This window comes from Myotis nattereri, assembly GCF_964212035.1.
Source record: "Myotis nattereri genome assembly, chromosome: 2".
NCBI classification, from domain to species: Eukaryota; Metazoa; Chordata; class Mammalia; order Chiroptera; family Vespertilionidae; genus Myotis; species Myotis nattereri.
The window spans coordinates 122897148-122911942 of NC_138076.1; the positions used below are offsets into that span (position 1 = coordinate 122897148).

The following is a 14795-nucleotide window of genomic DNA, read 5'->3' on the forward strand; positions in this document are numbered from 1 at the left end:
AAATAAAATTTAAAAATAAAGTATTCACTTTGATGAAGTCCAATTTATTAATCCAGGTTTTAAAAATCATGTTTTATTTTTCACCTTGGCCAATGTGGCATTGTCCCAGGCACTGAAAGGTTGCAGGTTTGATTCCTGGTCAGGCACATACCCAGGTTTCGGTCTTGTATCCTGATGGGGGTTGCATGAGGCAGCCCATCGAAGGATCAATGCTTTGCTCCCATTGATGTTTCTCTTTCTCCCTCTCCCTTCCTATTTATTATTTTAAATCTTTTTAAAATAAATAAATAAAATCATGTTTTATTTTTCATTTACAATTCACAACCCAGTCACCAGACATTAAATAACTTACAAAGTGGTCACCTCGATAAATCTAGTAGCCATCTGACACCCTACAGAGTTGTCACAGTATTACTGACTATATTCCCTATACTGTACTTTACATCCCATGTCTATTCTGTAACTGCCAATTTGTACTTCTTAATGCCTTCATCTTTTTCACCCATCATTCACCTGCCTCCTATCTAGCAATCATCAAAATGTTCTCTGTATCTATGAGTCTGTTACAATTCTGATTGTTTATTTTGTTTCTTAGATTCCACAAATAAGTGAAATCATATGGCATTTGTCTTTCTGTGACTGACTTATTTCACTCAGCACAACACCCTCTAGACCAGTGATGGCGAACCTTTTGAGCTCAGCGTATCAGCATTTTGAAAAACCCTAACTTAACTCTGGTGCCGTGTCACATATAGAAATTTTTTGATTTTTGCAACCATAGTAAAACAAAGATTTATATTTTTTTTAAATATTTTTTATTGATTAAGATATTACATATGTGTACCCTCTACCCCCGCCCCCCCCCCCCCGCTCATCCCCTCACCCCCCCGTTGTCCGTGTCCATTGGTTAGGCCTATATGCTTGCATATAAATCCTTTCGTTGATCTTTCCCCCTTGGCCCCACCCTCCCCTACCTTCCCTCCAAGGCCCGACAGTCCAATCAAAACCTCTCCGTCTCTGGATCAGTCCTTGTTCATCAGTTTATGTTGTTCATTATATTCCACAAATAAGTGAGATCTTGTGGTATTTATCCGCTCTCCAGTTCCATCCATGCTGTGGCAAATGGTAAGAGTTCCTTTTTCTTCTTCCTCTTCTTAAAGAATACCTTTCAGCATTTCATATAATGCTGGTTTGGTGGAGATGAACTCCTTTAGCTTTTTCTTATCCGTGAAGCTCTTTATCTGACCTTCCATTCTGAATGATAGCTTTGCTGGATAAAGTAATCTTGGTTGCAGGTTCTTGCTATTCATCTCTTTGAATATTTCTTGCCACTCTCTTCTGGCCTGCATGGTTTCTGTTGAGAAATCAGCTGACAGTCGGATGGGTACTCCCTTGTAGGTAACTGACTGTCTTTCTCTTGCTGCTTTTAAGATTCTCTCTTTATCTTGTGCTCTTGGCATTTTAATTATGATGTGTCTTGGTGTGGTCCTCTTTGGATTCCTTTTGTTTGGGGTTCTCTGCGCTTCCTGGACTTGTAAGTCCATTTCTTTCACCAGGTGGGGGAAGTTTTCTGTCATTATTTCTTCAAAAAGGTTTTCAATATCTTGCCCTCTCTCTCCTTCTGGTACCCCTATAATTCTGATGTTGGTACGCTTGAAGTTGTCCCAGAGGTTCCTTACACTATCTTCATATTTTTTGAATCTCTTTTCTTTTTTCTTTTTCGGTTGGGTATTTTTTGTTTCTTTGTATTTCAAATCTTTGACTTGATTCTTGGGATCCTCTTGTCTGCTGTTGGATCTCTGTAAATTATTCTTTATTTCAGTCAGTGTATGCTTAATTTCTAGTTGGTCCTTTTTCATGTCCTCCATGGTCTCACTATACTCCTTGAGGGATTCATTAAATTTATCGGCGGTTTCCATAAAATTCTTGACAAACCTTATAAACGTGGCCTTGAACTCTATATCCAGTCGTCTGCCCTCCTCCGTTTCTGCCAATTGTGACCTGTTTCTTTGTCTCCGCATTTTGGCCGCTTCCCTGTGTTGACAGAGTGGCCCTGCACACCAGGTGTCCTGTAGGGCCCAGTGGCTCAGCCTCCCCAGTTACCTGGGGTGGACACTCTTGGTGCACTCTTGGTGCCTTGGTTGTTGTAGGATCACTGGGAGGAATTGACCTCCAGGCCAATTGGCTGTGGGAAGCAGCTGTGTCTGAAGTGGGAGAATGGTCCCCCTCTGACCACTGGGTACAGTGGCTCCTGGATCTAAGGAGGTGCTAATTCAGCCCCTGCCTGAGGCCACACAGCCGGAGCCACGAAGAGGCTCAGCTGTGAAGCAATGCAAGCCGCTGCGGGGCCTTGGGCCTTCTCTTGGAAGTTCCGGGTCTGCCTGGCTGGGCTGTAGTTAGGCACATTCACATGCAAAAGCCTCTGCCGCAGCCTGGGTGGGGCGGGGTCTCAGGGAGTCAAAAGGGCGGAGAAAGCAGCTATGGTGATTCTCTGTGCCGGAGTCGCGCATCTCAGTGTCCCTGTAACGGCTGCAAGCACCTCTGAGGGAAATCTGCCCTCAAGTTCGCCCGCTGCCGCCTGACAGACCAGCCTCTCCCTGTATGAGTCCTGGGTCCCCAGAGACTTCCCGGAACCGGAGTTCAGAGCAGTCGGGAGCTTGTGATTCAAAAAGACAGCCGCGTCCTCAGGTGCCACCCCCTTTCCGCGCGCGCGCGCGTGTGAGCCGCCGCCGTACCTCTGCACTCAGCCTCCGCAGCTCCTCTGGTTCTCAGCGTGCTTTTCTTTTCTTCTAGTTGTAGAAATTACACTCAGCCAGCCTTCCTGTTGTTCTGGACGATGTTTGCTCTGTCCTTTGGGATATTTTTCAATTGTTGTGTGAGGCGACTATTTCCCGGTGTTTATCTATGCCGCCATCTTAGTTTCTCCAAGATTTATATTTTTGATATATTTTTTTTATATTTAAATGCCATTTAGCAAAGAAAAATCAACTAAAAAAATGAGTTGGCGTGTCACCTCTGACACGCATGTCATAGGTTTGCCATCACTGCTCTAGGCACATCCATGTTGTTGCAGATGTTAAGATTTCATTCTTTTTTATCATTGACAGTGTTTTTCTACAGGCCAGGCTGGCTTCCCTCTGGCCGCCTGTAGGCACCCCGGATGTGAGCTGGCTTCCTTCTGGCCCTCGCTTTGTCCGGAAGGATGTCCAGAATGATGTCCTGAAGGATGTCCAGTCTAATTAGCATATTACTCTTTTATTATAGTTCTTCTCAGTTCCATTGTTTCCATTGAGAAATCTATTATTGTTATCATTATTCCTCCATATGAAACATCCTTTTGTGTATTTAAGATTTTCTCTTTTTCAAAACATATCCTTCTCAAATTCTACCAAAACATTGAAGAAAAGGCAATACTTCCTAACACATTCTATGACGCTAATATAACCCTGATACCAAAACCTGGCAAAAATAACACCAAGAAAGAACATTACAGACCAATATCTCTGATGAACACAGAGATATTGTGTTCAATATCTCTGATGAAAAGTCCTAAACAAAATACTAGCAAATCAAATACTACAGTATATCCAAAAAAAAAAAAAATACATCACGGTCAAGTGGGGTTCATTCCAGAGTCACAAGTATGGTTCAACATACACCAATCAATCAATGTAATACACCACATCAGCAAAAGAAAAGATAAAAATCCTATGATCTTATCAATAGATGCAGAAAAAGCATTGGATAAGATACAACATCCATGTAGGATTAAAACACTCAATAAAATAGGAATAGAAGCAAAGTACCTCAACATAATAAAGGCCATCTATGATAAATCCTCAGCTAATATCGTACTCAATGGTGAAAACCTGAAACTTTTCCTCTAAGAACAGGAACAAAACAAGGATGTCCACTTTCACACCTCTTATTCAACATAGTACTAGAAATCTTAACCAGAGCAAAAAGGCAAGAGAAAGAAAGAAAAGACATCCAAATAGGGAAGGAAGAAATAAAACTATTAGTTTTTGCAGTTGACATTTTCCTAGTGTATATAGAAAACACTAAAGACTCCACCAAAAAAGCAAAACTATTAGGAACAATAAACAAATACTGTAAAGTTGCAGGATACAAAAATCAATGTGCAAAAATCCACTGCCTCACAGCCAATGACATGGGGATGACCATGTGCACCAGCCAATCAGGCAGCCACTACCCATGTGTGGCCACTGAGCACTGAAAACAGCCAGTGTGAGCTGAGACATGCCATAAGTGCAAAATACACAACAGGTTCTGAGGACTTAAAAACACTTTTAAAAAAGAATGTACAATATCTCATTAATAAACTGCCTGGAGGCTGTGGCGCAATTGGTGGAGCCTCCCCCCATGCACCAAGAAAAAATAAATCCATTGCCTTTCTGAATACTAACAACAAAACTTCAGAAAAGGAAATGAAAAAAATAATTCCTTTTGCAATTGCAATCAAAAGAATAAAGTACCTAGGAAGAAACTTCACAAAGAATGTGGAAGATCTATCTACTGAAAATTATCAAGAAATATTTAAAAAGATTGAAAAAGACACAACAAAATGGAAAAATATTTCATGTTCATTGATTGGAAGAATCAAAAGAGTTAAAATGGCCATATTACCCAAAGCAATATACAGATTCCAATGTCATTTTTTAAAGAAATAGAATCAGAAATCGTCAGATTTGTATGGAACCACAGAAGACCCCAAATAGCCAAGACAATACTGACAAAAAAGAATGAAGTTGGAGGTATCAAACTATCTGACTTCAAATTATACGACAGAGCTATGATCATCAGAACTGCATGGTACGGACATAGAAACAGACACACAGGTCAATGGAACAGAATAGAGAGCCAGGCTATAAAACCACATGTATATGGACAGATAATTGTCAACAAAGGAGCCAGAAACACACCATAAAGATAGTCTCTTTAATAAATGGTGCTGAGAAAACTGGAAAGTCACATGTAAATGAATGAAAGTGGGTTACAGTTTGGTCCCACGTACAAAAATGAATTCAAACTGGATCAATAGGGGTGGGGAGAGCAGAGGGAACTAATATATGGTGACATGAGAAGATCTAACTGGGTAGTGAACACATGGAGCAATATACAGATCTTATAATACAGAAACCCACAACTGAAACCTCCATGTTCATGCTAACTAATGTCACTCCAATAAATTTAATTTTTAAAAATCCTTTTTTCTTTACCACTGGTTTTGAGAAATTTGATTGTAACATGATTTGGAGTACTTTTTTTTATTTCTTGTGTTGGGTTCATTGACTGTGTTGGATCTGAAGGTTTATTCTATTCTTCAGATTTGGGAATTGTTCAACCACTATTTCTTCAAATACATTTTCTGTCTCTTCCTTTATGAGGGGACTCACATTGCACATAAATTAAGCTGCTTAATGTTGTTGCATGCCTCACTGATGCTTTTTTTCCTAATTTATTGTGTTATTGATTTTAGAAAGAAAAGGAGAGGGAGAGATAGAAACATCAACCATGAGAGAGAATCATTGATTGGCTGGCTCCTGCATGCCCCCCACTGGGGTTCAAGCCTGTAACCTGCTCATATGCCCTGACCCGGAATCAAACCATGACCTCCTGCCTTATAGGTCGACGCTCAACCAGTGAGCCACTCTGGCCAGGCTGATGTTTTCTTCTTTATTTATTTTTTTCATTTTTTCTGTTTCATTTTGTGTAATTTCAATTGCAGTCTTCAATAAACAAGTACTGTCTTTTGCAATGTCTAATCTGTCATTAATAGTATCCAGTGTTTTTCATCACAGATATTCTAGTCTTTAACTCTAGAAGTTCAACTTGGGTACTTTTAAAATATATTTTCCTGGTTTTTACTTATTTACTTAAACTTTCTTCTAGTTTTTAATCCAATAGAACCAGTTATAAAACATGTTTAAATGTCCTTGTGTGCTACTTCTAACATTTGTGTGAGATCTGGGTCAGTTTTTTATTAATTTTTCTCCTTATTATAGGTCATATTGTCCTGCTTCTAAGCATGCCTGGTTATTTTTAAAAAAATTAATGTGACTCATTGTAAACTTCCCTTATTGGGTATTGGACATTTTAGTATTCCTATAAATATTCTTGAGTTTTCCCTGGAACACAGTTAAAGTCACTTGAAAATAATTTGATCCTTTGGGTCTTGCTTTTAAAATTAGTTAGGCAGGAACAGAAAAGCATTCAGCCTACCATTAATTTTGGTCCCCAACGCACCCATCTACCTAACGACCTATGAATTATAAGGTTTTAAGACTGGTTCGTGGGAACAGGTATAAGAATTGGCCCTGTGTGAGTTCTGGCTACTGTTCTTTCAGGCTTGGGAGTTTTCCTCACCTGGAACCATTTCCTCACACACGGACTATTTAGTACTCCACCCTGTAAACTCTAGCTATGCTGGTCTCCCTGGCCTCTCAGTCCTATCTTCTCAACTCAGAAAGTCCATCAACTCTTCCTGGGGTTTCTTTTCCTCTGCCACTGACTGGAAATTTTCACAGAGAAGTAAATAGGGGCAACAATAGAGCTTATGCAATGTCTCCACTGTCTCTCAGGGACACTGTTCTTTGTTGCCTGCTGTTCAATAGTTTGAGAACCATTACTTCATATATTTGCGTAGTGTTTTAGTTGTTTCAGAGAGGAGAGTATTTGTGGCCTCGGTTACTCCATCTTTGCCAGAGCAGAAATCCCTCCACTGGATTTTAAATATTTAACATTTCTTCCCCTTTGGTTTGCCGATAGACCCCCACATTGGGCCTGCCTCCCTAAGTAGAGCTGGCTAGTGCTAGTTAATTTCCAAACAAATTGTACTACAGATTGACAAATATCTCGATTCTTAATCACTATCCCCTGGAGTGATAGAGAAGGAGAGAGAAGGAGGAAGTAGCCAAAACATTTCCACTGTCCGTAAAATGTAGGGTACAATCTCTACCTGCACAATCTGCAGACTAGCGGGTAGGTTACAAATTTCATCCTCTAACTGGCTAACTGACCTCAAAGAGCAAACCTCTGCTCCAGGTTCACAGACCTTACCTGAGGCAACATGCAGACACATGACAGGAGGGTAGGTACTAGTAAATGAGAGACTGGCTGCTCCACTAAAGGAGAAAGCTCAGAGCACATACATGAGGAAGGTAAATCTTCCCACACCAAAGAAAGTGCATGTGAGGTGGTAGTGCAATGGTAGACCACAAATGGTGATCCCTGAAAACTTGATGCTAATGGGGGTTGCACTAAAAAGAAAAAAAATCTCCTGTTGGAAATTTACAAGTGCATACTAACATGTTGAGCAACCATGAAAAATGTGCCTCTCAGATGCCTATTCTGGAGGGCATAATTGAACGACATCTCCAACTTCTTTACTTTAAAATCCGTCACTGTTTAAAAGTGCGGCTAGATTCCCAAAGGTTTCTTCCAGCCAATGACTGAGTATGGCAGGCCCACTAAAGCAGGCCTACATATGCAAGATGTAGGACATTGGCTTGATGACTCTGTTGGCATTGACTCCCTGTTGGCATTGAGCTTTCTTAGAACGACACTCTAATGTAAAACTTTCCTTCCTTCTTCCCTTCTCCCCCTTCTTCCCCCCTTCTCCTTCTCCTTATCAATGGTCAGAACTACTACTCAGTCTGATGGCTCTCCCAGCCTCCTCTGGCTCCTTCCCTGTTTTTTCCTCACAGGTGTCCCTCCAATAACTCTCTTGCAACTCTAGTCCAGGTTGGTATCTGCTTCTTAGAGGACCAGACTAACCCACATATTGAACACTCAGAGAAGTCCTACAGGTAAGAAATTTGTTTAATTTTAAACTCAACATTTCTCACCCAGTTTACTAAATAACACGCCTTCTTTTTGTGGAATACTCATGAGAAGTTGGGGGAACTCGGTTTGAGAAATGCCATTGAATTAGAAGGAAAACTGAAACAACAATCAGAACATTTGTGTTCTGGTTCTTGAAACTCTGTTCATAAAAATACCTAATATGTGTATAACATTTCTATCACAGGCATAATTCTGAAATGGCCTTAAAATCCCAGGTCCCTGGTGTACACACACCTTCTACTGGTTTTTCAATCAAGCACTAAGCTTGGTGTTGATGTGAAAGGATTTTGCAGATAAAGGGTGTCCCAAAATTCACCCGAGATTTGAATTTTACACCATTGGTGCCGTCAAGTGTTGCCAATGGAAAAAGAAAAAAGATAGCGTGACAGCTGACAGTTCAGGGTTATTAAAAATGGAGAAACTGCAAGAAAGAACAACACGTTTTCATTGTTGAGCAATATTTTAAAAATAATGAAGCTTTCGCAGCTACAGTTAGCAATTTTCATGCAAAATATGGTCGGAATAGTGATTTTACTTCATCAACTGTGAAGAGATTAATTAAAAAATTTAGACAGACTGGATCAATTAGTGATCTTAAACACTCTGGCCATCCTTCAACAAGTCGTTCAACACAAAACATCAAAGCACTTTGTGAGAGTGTAGCTGAGAGTCCAAGGACATGAATTCGGCACTGTGGTCAAGAATTGGACATTTCGAGAAGCCATTTACCCAATATGCTATTCTATACATAACCCTATACTGTATACTTCATGAATCAATAAAAAGATTACAATTTTTAATTATAAACCTGTGTTTTCTATCAAAATTACTTCTTGCATCAATTTTGGGACACCATTTATAAGTAAGGTACCATACCAGTTGATTTTAACATAGGGAGGTATTCCAGGTAGGCTTGATCTTATCTCATAGGCCCTTTAAAGCTGGGTCTAAAGGTCAGAGACAAGGAAGTCAGAGAGTTTCAAAGCATGAGGTGAATTCAACAAATGGACATGGCTGAGTTCCAGTAAAACATTCCTTACAAAAATAAGCTTCAGAATGGATTTGACCTATGGGCCAAGCTTTGCCCACTCCAACATTAACTACTCAATAAATATGAAATACATGAACGAGTCAAATTTCCCTCTCACGCACAACCCAATCACCTGGGAAATGTAGAAAGGTGTCACTTTCGTGGACATCAAAATCATTAACCATCGTGTTAACCGGTTTACTTGGTTCTTGAGTTTGGATGATGGCATAAGGAAGAAAAGGTGGCCCATTATCTGCAGAACCTGCACTGTCACCTGTGCCTACGGAGATATAGAAACTTGCATCAGCAATAGAATGAAGGAAGAAAAGTCCTCAGGGGTTGTGCTTTATTCATATTTGTATGACCAGGGTCCAGCATCATACCTGGCAAATGAGACTAATCAATAAATGTAAATTGAACACTTAACAAATAAGTGAATGGACAGTGCGGTGTTTTTTTACTCTATGTTTTTCTGGAGCATGGTAAGAGGAGCCTGAGGAGGAACACCTGCTCTCCCAGAAGACCCTCGTGAGTCAGCCTTCTACCAGCAAGTGGACAAACTTGAGCCCACCTGTGGCTCAAGCCTTACCCCTTCAGCCCATCCACCCAACCCCTGTTATCTCCCACTCCCACCTTGTCCTTGCTCTTCAAAGACCAACGGTTGAGGAAGATGCGGAAGGTGATGTAGGCCTTCATGGACATTTCCCTTTGACTAAAGCCCGTCACCTTATCATCCCAGGAATCCAGGTGTTTCTGGGCACTGATGGCCAATCCATAGAATACTGTACGGAGGGAAGGGAGTTAGAGCTGCCCATCACCTTTCCCATCCCACAAAGTAAAGCATGCACACCTATAAGTACAGTCCTCTCCTCCCCAACCCAAAAAGGGCTTTGGGGGTCCTGTTCTGGGAAAGACCCACCTGCCCACCACCTCCCCAACTATCGTTCCTTTCTGACCTCACCTAGTTCCAGGATAGGCAGGGAAAGTGAAAGAGAAAGGCGGTCAACACCTACAGCCTCCCTATCAAGTTTGCTCCTTGCCCCAAACCAGGCCAAGAAAGGTCAGATGGAGAAGAGCATCTACTCATACCTGGCCTGCTCTCAGCCATCATCTTCCCCTTCCATAGACTGAAGAGATCCAAATTCAGAGGGACCCAGTCTCTTCCTGGCCTTCTTTCCTCCCTCCCGGATTCCAATTAAGCCTTTCCCCAGACCCTCCTGACCCTTACCATGACATATCGCCAACATGTCATTCTTCTCTTGGGCCAACTTCAGAAGAGGCTGGATATATCTCCATATAGAACCAACATAGGAAACTGTATCTGGGAGGGAAAGTAAAAGAAAAACATCCCTATCCCAAGGAAAGGAGCCTCCCGCCTTAGTGTACAAAATCTTATGATTAGGGACCAGGAGGTTTGGGTTCTGCTCCTAGCTCTGCCTCCAAAGAGTCTGGGCAACCCAGAGTAAGATACTTAATTTATGCTAGTTTCCATGTCCTGAGCTGTTAAATAGGACTACTGTTCCTAATGTGCCCACCTCACAGGGCTGTTGGGATAATGAAGCTCCATAATGGATGCTAGCACAGCATGCAGATGCATGGTACTGCCACACCCTACACATGCACACTCCCTTCCAAGGACCCTTATGGAGCAAAGATCTGTGCAGCCTGAGGCTCTCTCACTCTTCTAAAGTGAGAACATTTGCCCTGATTAGATCAAGAGACACATTTCCAGCTTCTGTGCTGTGTCCTCTGAGTTTGCTATGCAGCCCAAACCATAAGCCTTGTCATTTTGAACCTAATGCCCAGAAGGCCAGCTGACTTCCCCCAATATCTCTCTGGCCCAAGGTCCAAGTGGCAAAGAAAGGGCAGGGTCTGACATTTGCCTGATGACCTGATTTTTTCCTCAACACTTTTTGATTGAGGGAGGGGAATACAATGGGTAAGAGAACTAATGCTGTCACCAACAGCCACCAGGATGGAGATTGTATGGTGATTCTCTGCCTCATCCTACTACACTATTACCTTCCAAACCTCTAATCAAATTCAAAACTTCAGGTTCTCCTAAGCCAGCCGTGGGCAAACTACGGCCCATGGGCCAGATCCCACCAGTTTGAAATGAATAAAACTAAAAAAAAAAAGACCGTACACTTTTATGTAATGATGTTTACTTTGAATTTATATTAGTTCACACAAACACTCCATCCATGCTTTTGTTCCGGCCCTCAGGTCCAGTTTAAGAACCCATTGTGGCCCTCCAGTCAAAAAGTTTGCCCACCCCTGCCCTAAGCAAAGCACTCCTCACTTCTCTTTTGCCCCTCCCCACCTCTGTTGAATGGGGGCTTTCTATTCAGCCTTCCCTCTAGTTCTCCTAGTCTTACCTCCAGCCCCACAGTTTCCTGAGCTTTAATATGCTCTCCTGTGCCACTCCTAGTCTCCAGGAACTCCCTCCTGAGTTCCCATTGGTCCCACAGGAAATGCTAGTTTTCCCCACTCGCCCCTACACACACACCCTTGACTAATCTAAGTGAAGATATACTAGTACAGTGAAAGGAGTCAGGAGAATAAAGCTATATTCTAAATTCCATACAGCACCCCCACGGCCTGTAGCCCCTGTTCCTTTCTCAGACAAACTCTTCCACCACGGGGACCAATACCTTGGGAAAGGATGATCTTCCCCACTGCAACCATGAGGCTCCTTGGGGGCAGACAGTATATATTTGGTCTGTCCCATAGCTTGACAATGATCACTTCTGGAAAATGTGACCCCAGAGCCATTAGGACCACAGTGAAGGCCTTTTCCAGTTCTCCCTTTGTCTCCTGGAAAAAGAAAGACTCAGTGTTCCAAGACTAATCTCCAAGATGAGTCCCTCAGCTTCTGAGAATTGGCTTTGCTCAGTAAGTGCTCTCCTCTATCTAGAGGGCAGTAATTATCCTATCTAATCCTACAACCACACTCAACATACACCTTTCCCATGATAGAGGGCAAGAGCTTCCTAGAGTATGCAAGAGGGCAGGAAATGAAAAACTGCAAAGTCTCCGGGCTTGTGTTGGGGTGGGAATGGGGCTTGGCATTTCCAGAGCACAGAGCTTTCCCTGAACCGTCATCACAGGTGTGGGTACATTATGGAGGTAACTTTGAAAATTTCTTGAAGGGTCAGGTCTTGATCAGTAAACAGGTGTGCCAAAGAAGGCAGGTAAACTGGAAGACACCTTGTATGTAGATAGTTAACCAAGAAAATCAGAAACCAGATTTACCCAGTACCAGGAAAATTAAGTATAAAAGTATCTGGATAGATGATAGGTAGTGGTCATGAATGTTCAGTCCAAAGTTGGGCTAGCAGGCAAGTGGGTGGATTTAAATAGGTTAGTAAATAAATTGATAGGGGACTGTCTAGGGCGGGGGGAAAAAAGGGACACATATGTAATACCCTTTCTAATACTTTAAGCAAAAAATAAATAAATAAATAAATAAATTGAGGTGATTAGCTGAGTTGCAACAGCAAAGGTGTGACTGCCTAAAATATCCCAGGAGGAGGATTAGGACAGCTTGGATTTTGAGGCCCAAAGCCTAAATCCGTTTCCCCCTTTCCATCTCACTTCTTTCACCCTACCGCCTTACTTCATTACTTTAACTTTTAGGTCACAGTTCTTGAGACATGTTCAGGGTATAAGACATAGGCTCTAGGAAACTGTTTAGAAACTTGAGGTACTCATTTCCCAAATACTACTTAACTTCAAAATGTCATCACCCACCAGAAAGGAACTCCTGGCTTTAGATCTGGAATCCTTTCTTTCCCCACAGCCCCCAACCCACAGGCATGAGCTCCTCACCATTCTCCTCAGGTAGTTGATAAGGACACCTGTAATTTTCCGGCAGAATGTATTAGGCATCTTAGTATTTAGAATTTTGACTTCCAGTAATTTGAGGGTCTTTATGATATCATCTTCTGACATCTAGAGGAGAGAAGGGATTCAAGAAGAAAGGAAGGTTGAAGGATGGAGGGTTAAAAGAAAGAGAATAATGATCCATGGTAGAGAAAGGAAGAGGAGGACTGAGTCTAGAGAGAAGATTAAAGCTGGACCCAGGTTTGGGGGGAAGTAGGTGGAGAAGTTTATGGGTTAACCTAGGGACATGGGAACCTGACCTGGAGCTGTGAAGGGACTGAGCCGAGTAGTGCTCTGCTGACTGGAAATACTTGCCCCCCTCCTGACAGAATGGGTATGCATCCAACCAGCTACCTTTATGGAGGTGGTTCCACCCTGGGGCCAGTGCCAGGAAGATGTCTGAGATGTCCTCACCTGACCTCCAACTTTGAGTGCCATCATAAATTTCTCGATGTCTTCTTTTGAGATATATTGGCTCAACTCCCCTTTCGAGTTAGCTGAGGAAACTGCCATAGCTCTAAATATCTCTCTAAGGAATAAAGAGGGTTGGTAGAGGGGAACTGTTTCTCTCTTGCTGGAATTGGGTATGTTTTTCTTCAAAAGTGGGTAACATAGTATGATGAAATCATGCAAAAAATAATGAAAAACCAGAAGAGACCAGTGTGGTTGCTGATTATGACTTTGCCCTTCACTAGCAATATATCCTTTGGCAATTCATTAAATCCTGGAGACTCTATTCATGTGAAAACTTACTGTAATAAAAATCAATATGAGAATCCTAAGAGATTGGATATGTGTTATTGGGTACCAACTTTTAGGATCTCAGCCTGCCCTTTGGATCACATCTTTTTTTAAATTTAAATATATATTTTATTGAGTTCAGAGCTGAAGGGAGAGGGAGAGAGAGCTAGGAGCATCAATGATAAGAGAGAATCATTCAGCCCTAAGCGGTTTGGCTCAGTGGATAGAGCGTCGACTGCGGACTGAAGGGTGCCAGGTTAGACTCCGGTCACGGGCATGTACCTTGGTTGCGGCACATACCCTGTAGGGAGTGTGCAGGAGGCAGCTGATCGATGTTTCTCTCTCATCGATGTTTCTAACTCTCTATCCCTTTGCCTTTCTCTCTGTAAAAAATCAATAAAATATTTTTTTTTAAAAAAAGAGAGAATCATTTTTGGTCTGAGATGAATGTCTGAGATGCCTCTCAGACATCCTGCACACCCCCTACTTGGAATTGAGCACAAAACCCAGGCATGTACCCTGACTGGGAATTGAACCAGTGACCTCTTGGTTCCTGGGTCAACACTCAACACTTGAGCCACACCTGGCGGGTTTGGCTCAGTGGTAAGAGCATCGGCCTGCAGATCAAGAAACATCTATTTAAAGAATTATCATCTCGCTGGCCAATTTGAGCATTGGCCCTCAGACCAAAGTATCTCAGCTTCGATTTCCAGTCAAGGCCAGATACCTCAGTTGCAGGTTCTTCCCTGGTCCTGGTAAGGGCACGTGTGGGAGGCAACCATCTATGTGTCTCTCTCACAACAATGTCTCTCTCTCTCTCTCTCTCTCTCTCTCTCTCTCTCTCTCTCTCTCACTCACTCACTCGTGCACTCCTCCCTCCCTTCCATTCTCTCTGAAAATCAATGGGGGCAGGAGAAAGAATTCATTACAAGTTTAATAAAAATGAAACAACTGAAACCACACCAAGGTTCCATTTCTTCTCATATCAGATTGACACAATTTTTAAAGCATGCAATGCTGGGAAAACAAGCTCTGCCACACAGGACTGGTGAGAACGCACACCAGCACGACCCCCTGGAGTGAAGTATCATAACATCTAACATCAGATTTTATTCACTCTCCCCTCAGCAAACTCTCACTTCTAGAATTTACCCTGAAAAATCCCCCGCCATTAATATGAAACTATATTATGTCACTATAATGAGTAACTTTGTCCACATATCGTTTCATATTTGTAACAGCAAAATACTGAAAACAATGTAACTGCCTATGA

At 42.1% G+C, this 14795-nt stretch overlaps 1 protein-coding gene across 1 annotated transcript in view; it reads right to left on the reverse strand.

Moving 5' to 3' along the window:
• LOC308513842 (maestro heat-like repeat-containing protein family member 1) overlaps positions 1 to 13294 on the reverse strand; it is a gene marked incomplete at both ends in the record, with an annotated part of 68652 nt that extends 55358 nt beyond the window's left edge. The window contains 5 exons of the mRNA XM_081083943.1: positions 9530 to 9678; positions 10125 to 10217; positions 11551 to 11713; positions 12728 to 12850; positions 13196 to 13294. Coding sequence (XP_080940069.1) covers positions 9530 to 9678; positions 10125 to 10217; positions 11551 to 11713; positions 12728 to 12850; positions 13196 to 13294 — 627 coding nt within the window. The remainder of the gene's footprint in view (positions 1 to 9529; positions 9679 to 10124; positions 10218 to 11550; positions 11714 to 12727; positions 12851 to 13195) is intronic.
• Between the last annotated feature and the right edge of the window lie 1501 nt (positions 13295 to 14795).